The 12,749-nt window shown below is 45.3% G+C and overlaps 1 protein-coding gene across 1 annotated transcript; it reads right to left on the minus strand.

Annotated features, from left to right (window-relative positions):
• Window positions 1–4,933: 4,933 nt before the first annotated feature.
• Window positions 4,934–8,659, minus strand: LOC144275318 (uncharacterized). Its single transcript, XM_077834538.1, has one exon. It carries the CDS (start codon window positions 8,586–8,588, stop codon window positions 7,908–7,910), a length of 681 nt encoding a protein of 226 aa, XP_077690664.1. The 5' UTR covers window positions 8,589–8,659; the 3' UTR covers window positions 4,934–7,907.
• Window positions 8,660–12,749: the final 4,090 nt, after the last annotated feature.

The raw sequence follows: 12,749 nt of genomic DNA on the forward strand, positions 1-12,749 counted from the left end.
CTCCTGGGCTGCCGAATCCTCCACCCTTTCCCTTCTTAGGATTTTGTGTCTTTGTCCAAACAGCTGGAGCAATAATTCCCCCTGCTGAGCAGCCTTGTGCACAGCCCCTGCTGCTGCCTTCTCCACTCTAGCTGTAAATTCTTTTACAGATGTACCAATATATTCTTCAAAAAGTTATGCTCTGAGATCAGAACTCCAAAAAATAAATAGAGATAATAAGTAACTTTCAGGTTGTGCCCCAAAAGGACAAAAGCCAGAGACTGTAGTCAAAAAAACTCAAATGGTCTTTTACAAGGCCATACTGTTAACCTTAAATCCATGTTAAACTTTACTTGGCTTTGTTACTGCAATCAATCAGTCTGATCTCAGTGGTGAACCAGATTTGCCAGGTTTTTTCCCCCCTCTCCTGCCAGAGCAAAGGAACCTCCACAGATTTTGTGTGTGCTTTACCTTTTTTTGCTGTACCATACTAGCAAGAAATACTCCCTACAGAAGGACTGGCTCAGCGTAGCATGGAAATCTGGCACTGGAACAGCAATAGAACCGGTTGGCAGATTCTGTCACTTTGGTAAAGAAAGTGCTAAACAGGAGAATATATTTAGTAGATGGGGAAAATTAGTCTTTCAAATGTAAGCAGAGTCAGAATGAGCTCTACCCTGACATTTGGTGGTGAGCTGTGGAAAAGGACTTCAGGGGCTGATCTCGTTTGCATGGGCACACCCACCCTGCCTAGCATGATGGACTGCTTGCTCAAATGGTCACTTTAGCTGCTGTGGGATCCCCAGTCTCTCTGTTATTGGGGCACTGGAGTAAGAAATGGTTGTTATCCTGGTTATGTGAATCAAGGACAGTAGAACTGTACTTGGCATTTTATGACGGAGGGACTCGCCCTCAACCAAGTAGCACTCGCTAGGCAAGGGACACGGGTTCCAAAACTCAAGGAATTGAAAGAGTGTATGCTGAATGCTACTTTGACTTCTGTCCTCTGTGTACCGATAGAGCTAATTTTGGCTTCATTAGGAGTCTTGTTAAATGCTGAAGAGCTGAAATCACTGCCATTTAGGTCTAAGCATTAGACCTACTTTAGGCTAGTGGTGCACCAGTACTGAGGCTCCCCTACTACCAGTTAACAATCACTGAGAGCTGAAATCACTAAAGAGCTTGAAGTTGCTTAGAGCTGTGTTAAGGGGGAGGGCCTGAAGATAAGTTGGTGAGCAGACAGCAAGATGGCTAGAGAGGAGCAAATAGCTGGGTGGCTGGTGGAGATGAGTGGACAGCAGGAGAGCAGAGTGGATAGCTGGGTGGCTGGTGGAGAGGTATGGCTGATGGTGAAGACTGCAGTAGAACTCCATGGAGAGGTGTGGCACTTGGCCTTCGACCTGAGCAGAGGAGCATGTAAGATACACCCCATACACCCCTCCACTTCCACCCAGGCTGGGAGGTAAACTCTCCAGATGAACTTCTGAACTCTGGGGGGGCTGCCAAGGACAGAAACTGTGTGTGTGTGGGGGGGGGGATGGACTACTGGGTTGCTGGACTTAAGACCCTGAGGGGAAAAGGACACTGTCAAACTTACTTGGGAGGGTGGGTCTTTTGCTCATGGTTGGTGTTATGAATCCTGTTTGTGGTGTTTCCCCAACATAATTCCGCACTGTTTCCCTCCTTTATTAAAAGGCTTTTGTTACACTCAGACTCCGTGCTTGCGAGAAGAGAAGTATTGCCTTTTAGAGGCACCCACAGGGGTGGTATGTAATTGTCCCAGGTCACTGGGTGGGGGCTTGAGCCAGTTTTGCATTGTGTTATTGAAACAGAACCCCTAAATACTGAAGCCGGCCCTTGTTGCTGCCAACTCTGATGGGCAGAAGGGATACACAAACACATATACAGCTTTGAGAGAAGTCAGATTCACTTATACTGAAAAGTTGGACTCAGAATGTAAATTATTCACAGTTGATTAGACCAAGACAAGCATTTCTCAAACATTTCTCAATGCTTAAAATTAAATGAGTATACTAATAGGAAATTGTTTTATTTTACTAACTACAAATTCTCTGTTTTCATTTTTTTTTAATTTTAAACAGTCAAAAAAAATTTGCAAAGTGCAAACATTTGTAAAAGCCAAAAACAAAGGGGGGAGGACAGCAAAAAATTTTTTGCTTGGGGGAGCAGCAAAAAACCTAGAGCCGGCCCTGGACCAGCCAGAGTTAATAAATCAAAGTGAGAGGCCCAGAGAACTGTGGCTCCTGTTTCCCTCTAGGGCTCCAAGCACTGTCAGCCCTGGAGTTATTTTGTTGTCCCAGCAAGAACAGTCCCCAGTCTTTCTAAAATTACCCTCCCCCAGGCGGGCTCCTGGAGTCTCCTCATTCATCAATTCCCTCCACGGCCAGAAGGGTCTGTTGTGATCATCTAGTCCAGGGGTTCCCAAACTTGGTTCATGGCTTGTTCAGGGTAAGCCCCTGGCGGGCTGCAAGACACTTTGTTCTCAGCCAATGGGAGCTGCAGGAAGCGGTGGCCCGGCCCACGCTGCTTCCCACAGCTCCCATTGGCCAGGAATGGCAAACCACGGCCACTGGGAGCTGCGAGCGGCCGTACCTGTGGCCGCTCAGGTAAACAAAAAGTGTCTTGCTTACCCTGAACAAGCCGCGAACCAAGTTTGGGAACCCCTGATCTAGTCTGATCCTGTTAACACAGGCCACAGAGCTTCCCCAAAATAATTCCTAGAGCAGATTAGCAGAAAACATCCAATCTTGATTTTAAAATTGCCAGTGATGGAGAATCCACCATGGCTCTAGGTAAACTGTTCCAATGGTTAATAACTCTCACTATTAAAGTGTATGCCTTATTTCCAGTGTGAATGACTAGTTTTAATTTCTGGCCACTTGATTAGAAAAAGTTGTTACAAGGAGGAGGGAGAAAAATTGTTCTCCTTAACCTCTAAGGATAGGACAAGAGGCAATGGGCTTAAATTTCAGCAAGGGAGGTTTAGGTTGAACATTAGGAAAAACTTCCTAACTGTCAGGGTAGTGAAGCACTGGAATAAATTGCCTAGGGAGATTGTGGAATTTCCATCATTGGAGATTTTTAAGAGCATGTTCGACAAACACCTGTCAGGGATAATACTTAGTCCTGCCATGAGTGCAGGGGACTGAACTAGAAGACCTCTTGAGGTCCTTTCCAATACTATGGATTCTATGGTTGTGTTATAACTGTCTCTGCAAGACTGAAGAGCCCCTTATCAAATATTTATTCCCCATGTAGGCACTTACAGACTGTAATTAAGTTACCCTTAACCTTCTCTTTGTTAAGCTAAATAGATTGAGTTTCTTGAGTCTATCATTATATACAGCCACATTTACCCTACAAACTTTGGTCAACACAAGTTACATTGGCATGCAGCTACCAAAGTCTATACATTGCTTGGGCATGTGTATACTTGGCTGCTGGTGTCGGCGCTGCGTGTGTTCACCTGGAGTGCTTGTGTTAAAATCATAGGGTTAAAAGGGACTGCAAAGGCCATCTAGTCTAACCCTCTGCCAAGATGTGAGATAAAGCATCCAGAACAGATGGCTAACCAGCCTCCTTTGAAAACCTCCAGTGAAGGAATTTCCATGACCTCGCTAGCCAGTCTGTACCATTGTCCTACTGTTCCTACAGCTAGGAAGTTTTTCCTGACATTTAATCTAAATGTGCTATTGTCAAGGTTCCTTCCCCACTTTGAACTCTAAGGTACAGATGTAGGGACCTGCATGAAAACCCCCTAAGCCTATTTTTACCAGCTTAGGTTAAAACTTCCCCAAGGTACAAACTGTTTTACCTTTTGCCCTTGTACTTTATCGCTGCCACCACCAAATGTCTAACAGATATATAACCGGGAAAGAGCCCGCTTGGAAATGTCTTTCCCCCCAAAATCCTCCCCAAACCCTACACCCCCTTTCCTGGGGAAGACTTGATAAAAATCCTCACCACTTTGCATAGGTGAACACAGACCCAAACCCTTGGATCTCAAGAACAATGAAAAAAGCAATCAGGTTCTTAAAAGAAGAATTTTAATAGACGAAAAAGTAAAAAGAATCACCTCTCTAAAATCAGGATGGTAAATACCTTACAGGGTAATTAGATTCAAAACACAGAGAATCCCTCGAGGCAAAACCTTGTTACAAAAAGACACAAAAACAGGAATCTACATTCCATTCAGCACAGCTTATTTTCTCAACCATTTAAAGAAAACAGAATCTAATGCATATCTAGCTAGATTACTTACTAAGTTGTAAGACTCCATTCCTGTTTTGTTCCTGGCAAAAGCATCACACACACAGACAGAGAGTGAGTTTTTTTCTCCCTCCCTGTAGCTTTTGAAAGTATCTTGTCTCCTCATTGGTCATTTTGGTCAGGTGCCAGCGAGGTTATCCTAGCTTCTTAACCCTTTACAGGTGAAAGGGCTTTTCCTCTGGCCAGGAGGGATTTTAAAAGGTGTTTACCCTTCCCTTTATATTTATGACAGCTATGCTGTAGTTTGAACCCATTGCTTTTGTCCTGCCCTCTGTGGCAAGAGAGAACAACTTTTCTCCATTTTTTTTATGGCACCCTTTCAAATATCTGAAGACTGCTGTCATGTCCCCCCTTCATCTCCTCTTTTCCAAACTAAACTAAAAATACCCAGTTCCTTCAGCCTTTGTTCATATGACTTGCATTCTATCCCTTTGATCATTGTTGTTGCATGCCTCTGAATCCTTTTTAGTTTCTATACATCCTTTTTATACATTGGTAACCAAAATTGGACACAGTACTGCAGGTGAGGCCTAACCAGTGCCGAGTAGAGCGGTACTATTGGCTCCTGTGACTTACATGCTATGCCTCTGTTAAAGGGCTTATTCCTTCACCCACTTACTTCCCTGGTCCTTCTCGCATGAACAGAGAGCAACAATACCCGAAGTCCAAAGGTGCAAACAATTCATTGTTTATTGGGGTGAACTTCCAGCAAGCATGATTCCAGTTTCCTTCCTTAGTGTCCCCCTTCCCAGCTCTGACACCACAGAGCCTTACACCTGTGTCCCTGTTCCCATTCCCCCGCTTAGCAAAACATGATTCCAATTTCCCCTCCCCCTTACTTCCTGATTGACTGCAGACTATATAGTAAAACCTGAGTTCTGCTTAGCTATACCTTAACCAATCATTTTCCTGAAATTTAACTAACCATTCCTAACATATTGTAATAGGATTATGTAACCAATTATATCCCACCACCTTAGTTTACACCCAGCAAAATTAATTATACAGCAGACAAACAATCACAGAACCAGACAGAGATTATACAGACAAACAATAGCAAAGTGGGAACTATAATGACAAAACAATACAGAAGTGAGGATTTCACAACTACATCTATAAAGACATAAGGGTTTCCCAGCTGTGTCTATTGATGTGAGTTCTTACCGAACAGAAAACTATGAAACTAAACTTCCTTTTACATTCTCTAGCTTTTCCCTTTCTCTAGAGGTGATAGATCGGATCACCTTTCTAACAGCCCCAGATTGCCTTATTTCAGTGTGATTAGTTTGGAATGTGAGGATGTGACCATTCGCTTCCCAGCTTATGGCTGCTTCTGCTGCTTAGCCAAAGGCCTTAGCCTAAGAACAGGGCCTCAGACTGTCACAGTAAGAGAAGGCCCTTACACCAGCAGACAGTGATTTTGTTTCTTTCTTTTATACCTCTATAACTAGCTAAGTGATAAGAATACACCTAAATTCTTAGAGGATAGGCCTTTACCGACAGGCCTGAATATCTATATCCTAACAGCCTCTGCTAATGCAACCTAAAATTGACTTCCTTTTTTTGCAATAGAGTTGCACTGTTGACTCATGTTGGGGATGTGATCCACAATTCCCAGATCCTTCTCAGCAGTGCTGCTGCCAAGCCAGTTATTCCCCATTCAGTATTTGTTTTTTCTTCCCCTAGTGCAGCATCTTACCTTTGTCTGTGCTGAATTTCATCCTGAGGTTCTGCCACCATGGCTGTTCCTCCCTGTTCTGCAGTGCTATCCCGTCCCATCAGCCAGTGCTAGTTGGCAGACTAGTCCCCTCAGTGGTCCCCTCAGGAAACTGTCATGTAAAAGTAACTGCTCTATTTCTTTCTTCTCTGCTAGCCATATTGCCTTGGCTGTCTCCCACCCATCTGAAGCTGTCCAGCTGCATGACTGCCCGTACACACAGAACAGCCTGTTCATATTAGGAACTGTCAGGACCATGGCCTCAACAGTAGCTTCGTCATGCTGCCTTACTGCAGTTTGAAAATGTCACTGGTGAGGGACAAAAAAAATGGATGAATGATGGGATGCCAGAACAGGAATCCTAGGAGTTTGTTAGTTTGACCCCAAGTCCCAGTTGCTTGTGGTAGGCATCCCACAATGCACCATGAAAAAAATCCCACAATGCAGAGAGCCCAGTGGTGAAACATTGTGTCCTGGGGTATCTGCTCAGGATACTGCACAGTTATTTTGGCTAAAGTGAAGAGCAACAATTCAGAACGGAAGCAGCTAAAAGTGGCATACACAAAGAGAAGTGAATGCACTCTTTCATGATAGTTATACTGATACAGTTAGAGCAGAAAAACATACACCAGAAAACTCTTTCCCATGCAGACATGGCCTAACTTCAATGAGTCTATCAGCCTAAAATTCAAATTCAAATGTAAACCTGTGGTTTCAATTTCACTGCGTTCTTCATTTCACCTGTCCTTACCACTAGTTCATACAAACAGCCAATTAACTTTACAATGGAATCTTTTAATATTAACACTCCCGCTCCAAACTCAGTTGATGAGATATTTTTGGAGTACAGAGAATTAGCTTCTATGTTTTTTCACTGTCCTGACTCTGAAGTGAACTTTGATATGTATAAAAAAAGAAGAAAGAAACAGCGAGATAATTACAATAGAACGACAGTGCATTTAATGGACCTAGATTCTAAATGTACAAGGGATGATTACTCAGCCTTGTGGTCAGCCCCTTTGGTCTGACCTAGCATGGCTGTTGTTATGGAATAGGAACAAGTAAACGGGACATGCAGTTCACCAACTCATTACCGGGGCTCTGTAGTGTATACATGTATTGAAAAGGAGAACTGCAGACCCATGACAGTGTATGTATGTAACTTGACTGGCAGATATCAGTAACTCAGTCATCTATCTAAACCTTCTAGATCTGTGAATTCATAGTAACTACAGGGGAATAAAAAGCAGAATCCAAGTGTAATTTCAGCTGCTAGATTGTACAGTATAAAATAAACCCTTAAAGAGACTTTCTTGGAGGCCCATTTCACCCCACAAAGATAAATTTTCACACACTTGTCCTCTCCAGATAAAGGACTCTGAGCATTTGAGGAACTGGGATCTACCTCATTCCTCCTTGTTCAAAGCAAGAAAAATCACAATTAAACCATCGCCTTGACTCAGTGCTCAGAGCCCAAGATAGGATGTTTTGAACCTGAGTCCAACATTACTCCTGTATGTATCAATTCCATTAAATAACACACTGGGAAGAATAAACCAGAAGTTACAAAGTAAAGATTGTTCTAGGTTTCTAGTACCAAACTTAAATGTAGGAGCTGAAGAGGGGGCACTCAAAGCTTCCTTGAGAAGTGAGAATCAAATCCCATCACAACGTCTCAGTCTCTTGCTCTATTGGACTCCCTTCCAGGAATGTGATTTTATTCTCTGCTTTAATAACCGTTACACGTCCTTGTTACCTGGCCACTCCAGCCTGGCCTGACACTCAGATTCATGGGAATCGGCAAAGGTGTTATCCATCCCATCCCTAGCCAGGACCCCTCTAGGGTTTGTGTCCGGTGTAGATTCTCTGATATGTATTAAAGTCTGCTCTGAGATGTGCCCTCATTGCATTTTTAGGGTTTCTATCCCATGTGTTTTCTCTGATGTTTGCTGACGTCTGAGCTATATTGGAAGCTTTTTCCACAGGTCAGGCATTTATATGATCTCTCTCCTATGTGGACTCTCTGATGTGCAATAAGATTGGAGTGCCAACCAAAGCTTTTCCTGCACTTGGGATATTCATAGGGTTTTTCACCCGTGTGGGTTCTCTGGTTTGAATCCAGGTGTGAGCGCTGACCAAAGCTTTTCCCACACTCGGGACATTTGTGGGGCTTTTTGCCCATGTGGGTTCTCTGATGTTTAATAAGTTTCCACTTCTGATTGAAGCTTTTCTCACACTGGTGGCATTTATAGGCGCTCTCCCCCATGTGAGTTCTCTGGTGTGAAATAAGGTGCGAGTTCTGGTGGAAGCTTTTCCCACACAGGGAGCATGCGTGCGGCTTCACTCCTGTGTGGCTTCTCTGATGGGTAATAAGGTACCAGCTCCGGCTGAAGTTTTTCCCGCAGTTGGGGCATTTATAGGGCTTCTCCTCTGTGTGGATTCTCTTGTGTCTGATAACCGATGAGCTACATTTGAAGCTTTTATCACACTTGGGATACTTATAGGGTCTCTCTCCCCTGTGGATTCCCTGATGTGGTGGGAGGTGGGAGCAGAGTCTGAAGCTTTTCCCGCACTCACTGCAGGTGTAGGGTTTTTCTCCCATGTGGTTTCTCTGATGTTGTGTGAGGTCTGAGCTGAGACTGAAGCTTTCCCCGCAGTCACTGCATGTATAGAATTTCTCTTCTGTGTGGATGTGCAATGAGGTTTCTGCGCTGGCTGAAGCATTTCTCACAGTCGGGGCACTTGTAGGGTTTTTCTCCTGTATGGATTCTCTGATGAGTAAGAAGAATGGATTTCCAAGGGAAGCTTCTTCCACAGTCTCCGCACATGTAGGGTCCCTCTCCAGTGGGGATTCTCTGTTGAACAGCTTCTTTGATTTTCTTGTTCCTTCGAGAGGATCCTCTGCTCCTTTGAGAGGATTTACACTGTATCTTCTCTGGTCTGCAGACTCTCATGGGCTTCTCGCTGCTTAGGACTCTGAGAAAAGTTCACTTCACCTCTTCCTGGGACCACCCTGTGTGGTTCCACTGGCTCAGGACATTCCTGCTGAGAGTTCTCCTCCTCCTCTTCACTCACTGTCCAGTCACCTGCTGGGACAGAGGGAAACCAGACAGGAGTCAGTCAGTATATTGAGGGGAGGGAACCAACCGAAATAGCTGATGGGGAGACTGAAATATTAGGAGATGAATCCCTCAAACCCAGCCACTCCCCTGCTGTCTCCTCTCCCGCACAGCCACACCACCACACGGGTGGTGCAGCTGGCTGCAAGACATGCTGCTCTGAGCAGCATGGTAAGCGTACCGGGGCTGGGGGGTTGGATAAGGGAGAGAGGGTTCCAGGGGGCAGTCAGGGGACAGGGAGTGGTTGGATGAGGTGGAGGTTCGGCAGGGGGGATGGTCGGGACAGGGAACAGGGGGCGGTTGGATAGGGCAGAGGTTCTGGGGATGGGAGCGGGGGTGCGGTCAGGGGACAAGGAGCAGGGGGGAGGGATAGCTCAGTGGTTTGAGCATTGGCCTGCTAAACCCCGGCTTGTGAGTTCAATCCCTGAGGGGGCCATTTAGGGATCTGGGGCAAAAATTGGGGATTGGTCCTGCTTTGAGCAGGGGGTTGAACTAGATGACCTCCTGAGGTCCCTTCCAACCCTGATATTCTATGATTCTATGATGGGTGGGGGTTTCTGAGGGGGGCAGTCAGGGGGTGGGAAGTGGGAGGGGTCAGATAGAGGGTGGGGCCAGGCTCTTTGGGGAGGCACAGCCTTCCCTACCCAGCCCTCCATACAGTTTCACACCCCGATGTGACCCTCGGGCCAAAAAGTTTGCCCACCCCTGTTCTATACACTATTTTCTACCATGCTCTGAAAGATGTATGTGTGTTAGTTATTGTGATTCCTGCTTTGTAGAGAATATTTGTTAAGAGTCTGTAATTACAATATCCTGCAAATGGTAGGTTGTAAATCTAGAAAGCATTTGGTCAAAAAGCAACCAAACCCATAAGAGTGTTTCATGAAGAAACAGAACACTTCCCTCTTGTACAAGATGCCAATGTGGTATAGATATGATCTTTATCACCAGAAAAGAGATTTTATCAGATATGTATGGCTGAGATAGAGTCCTGGATGTGAAAAAGAATAGGAGGATGTTTTTATTCAGAAAACCTCAAAAATAAGTAATGCTTAAGATGTGCTATCACAGTTCTAAACCAAGTCTTTTATAGCCATCATGTTTACAAAGAAAAACTTCAGTTAAACCCACACAAAGAATTCTAGAAATATCCTGATTGAAATTGATTTCTTTTGTAAACACACTAATGTCTTCATTCTTTAAATATGGAGAAAATGTATGGTCAACATAATTACATCACACAATGCATGAAATTTTTGTCATCCCTGAGCGATATAGCTAAGGTGACCTAAGTTTTAGGTGTTGACCTGACTTCAGCCTGTTCTTGTGTGATTTTTCTTCCTACACACACACTCCCCTACCCAAAACAATACTTAGCCAGACGCTCCTGGTTGGGTTCACATGCACCTTTTGTCTTAGGTAGGGCTTATGCTTACAGTTCTGTTGACTGAAGGGTAACTTCATCCCTACAATCTCAATAGAGTTTTAACTCAACCCATAACAAGATTTCACCCAACTCTTAATACAATGTCAAAGAACCCCTATGATTAAAAGTAGTGGGAGCCACACCCGAGTTGGCAGAAGACAAGCAATTAGTAAAAGCTGACCTGACATTGCTTGTTTATCAACTCTACATATTTTTAATAATTTTTAAAATTAAGTGCATTAGCATCCACCAATTAAAATGACCTCTTTCTACCTCACACCCTTTCCCAGAAGAGAGTGAGCCAGGGACCAATTCTACCTCCTCATCCCATCCAACTAGAGATGAGGGTAGGGGCTACAGGGTCACACACAACCGGTGAAACCCCCAGAGTGATGTCTGCCATGAGGATACAAAAACTATGTCATTTTAGCAGAATCCACACCTGTGTCGGTATCTCTCGGGATCTCCCTTTTCTTGTAGCCCTGGAGATCGGGGACCCAAGGCTCCTCCCCTAGTTCCAGCTGGGAGATCACATCCAGTTTGGAAATTGGAAATCCTGCTGCAGGGGGGTAGGGAGGAACAGGAACAAGGGTTGATCTTGTTCATTAAGGTCAGTGTACTTCCAGACCCAGGGTATGAGTAGTCCCCGAGAGAGGCTTCTTCCTCTCCCCAGCCCCACCTTACAGGGACTGGGCTATAAATCATACAAGATCCCATGACACACTGGTCTGGAGCAAGGATTCAACCACTGCCTAGGGAACGGTCCTAATTTATTCCCTGAGGGAACTGAGCAGGTTGCTACACTCTCTAGGTATCTGGTTTGCAACTAAGTTTCCACGACAGATTACAACCTCTGCACCCCCTCACACATGTGCCCCCACCCACCCATAGGCCTCCACAACACAGGCCAGAACAGGAATATGTTACTTAGGTTGACCCAGCTACTTCACTCACAGGTGTGAAAAATGCACAATTCCTCTCCCCCACCCCGAGCAATGCAGTTATCCTGACCTAAGTCCCCAAGCAGACAGCACTAGGTTGACAGAAGAAATCGTCCACAGACCTAGCTGCTGCCTCTTGGAGAGTTGGATTTACTATAGTGAAGGGAGAACCCCTCCCATCATTGTATTAAATGTTTACACTGAATCACTACAGTAGCCCTGTCTACACGGGGATTTAGGCTGGCTTAACTACATCACTCAGAAGTGTGAATTTTTCACACCCCTGAGCAGTGTAGCTGGGTTGATCTAATTTTCTAATGTGGACCAGCCCTTAGGCCATGTCTATACGTACAGTGCTGCAGCTGTACCACTACAACCTCAGCACATCCGGTGGAGATGCTCTATGCTATCGTAACATCCCTTAGGGCATGGCTGCGTTTGCAGATGTAGAGCGCTGTGAGTTAAACCAGCCCTCAGAAAGCGCAGTAGGGAAAGTGCTACAGTGTGTTCATACTGTCAGCTGCAAGCGCACTGACGTGGCCACGTTTGCGGCACTTGCAGAGGTATTGGGAGTGGTGCATTATGGGCAGCTATCCCACAGAGCACCTCTTCCCATTCTGGTACTGTGGCTTGGGTGGGGCATTCTGGGTCCTGTCCCAACGCCCCACGATGCATCGCTTTGCATCTCAGCAATCCCTGTGCTTCTGTCCACATTTGGCACCCTCTTTCAACGTTTTTTGTACTGTCTTCTCTTTCGGTCTGCGGGAATGGATCCTGAACTGCTAAGGAATATGCTGATGGGTCTCGCCAGCACATCATGAATGGCAGTCAAGTTACTCCTTAAGCTACCAACTGACAGTGAGGAGTCCGACGATGATGTTGACTCACATAATGCATACGACATGAGATTGCTTGTGGCATTCACGGACATGTTCATCACAGTGGAACGCTGCTTCTGGGCTCGGGAAACAAGCACTGAGCGGTGGGAATCACATTGTCACGCAAGTCTGGGATGACGAGCAGTGGCTGCAGAACTTTCAGATGAGAAAAGTCACTTTCATGGGACTGTGTGCTGAGCTCGCCCCCACCCTGCAGCGCAAGAACACGAGACTGAGAGCTGCCCTGCTGGTGGAGAAGCAGGTGGCTATTGCAGTCTGGAAGCTGGCAACTCCAGACAGCTACCGATCGGTCGCTAACCAGTTTGGAGTGGGAAAGTCGACCACTGGAATCGTGTTGATGCAAGTTTGCAGGGCCACTAATTGCATCCTGCTCAGAAG

The sequence above is a fragment of the Eretmochelys imbricata genome, chromosome 14, assembly GCF_965152235.1.
Source record: "Eretmochelys imbricata isolate rEreImb1 chromosome 14, rEreImb1.hap1, whole genome shotgun sequence".
Classification (NCBI taxonomy): Eukaryota; Metazoa; Chordata; order Testudines; family Cheloniidae; genus Eretmochelys; species Eretmochelys imbricata.

What these genes read in the sequence shown, in the direction of transcription:
- LOC144275318 (XM_077834538.1), bottom strand. Translation starts at nt 8,588, where the DNA reads ATGGGAGAAAAACCCTACACCTGCAGTGAGTGCGGGAAAAGCTTCAGA.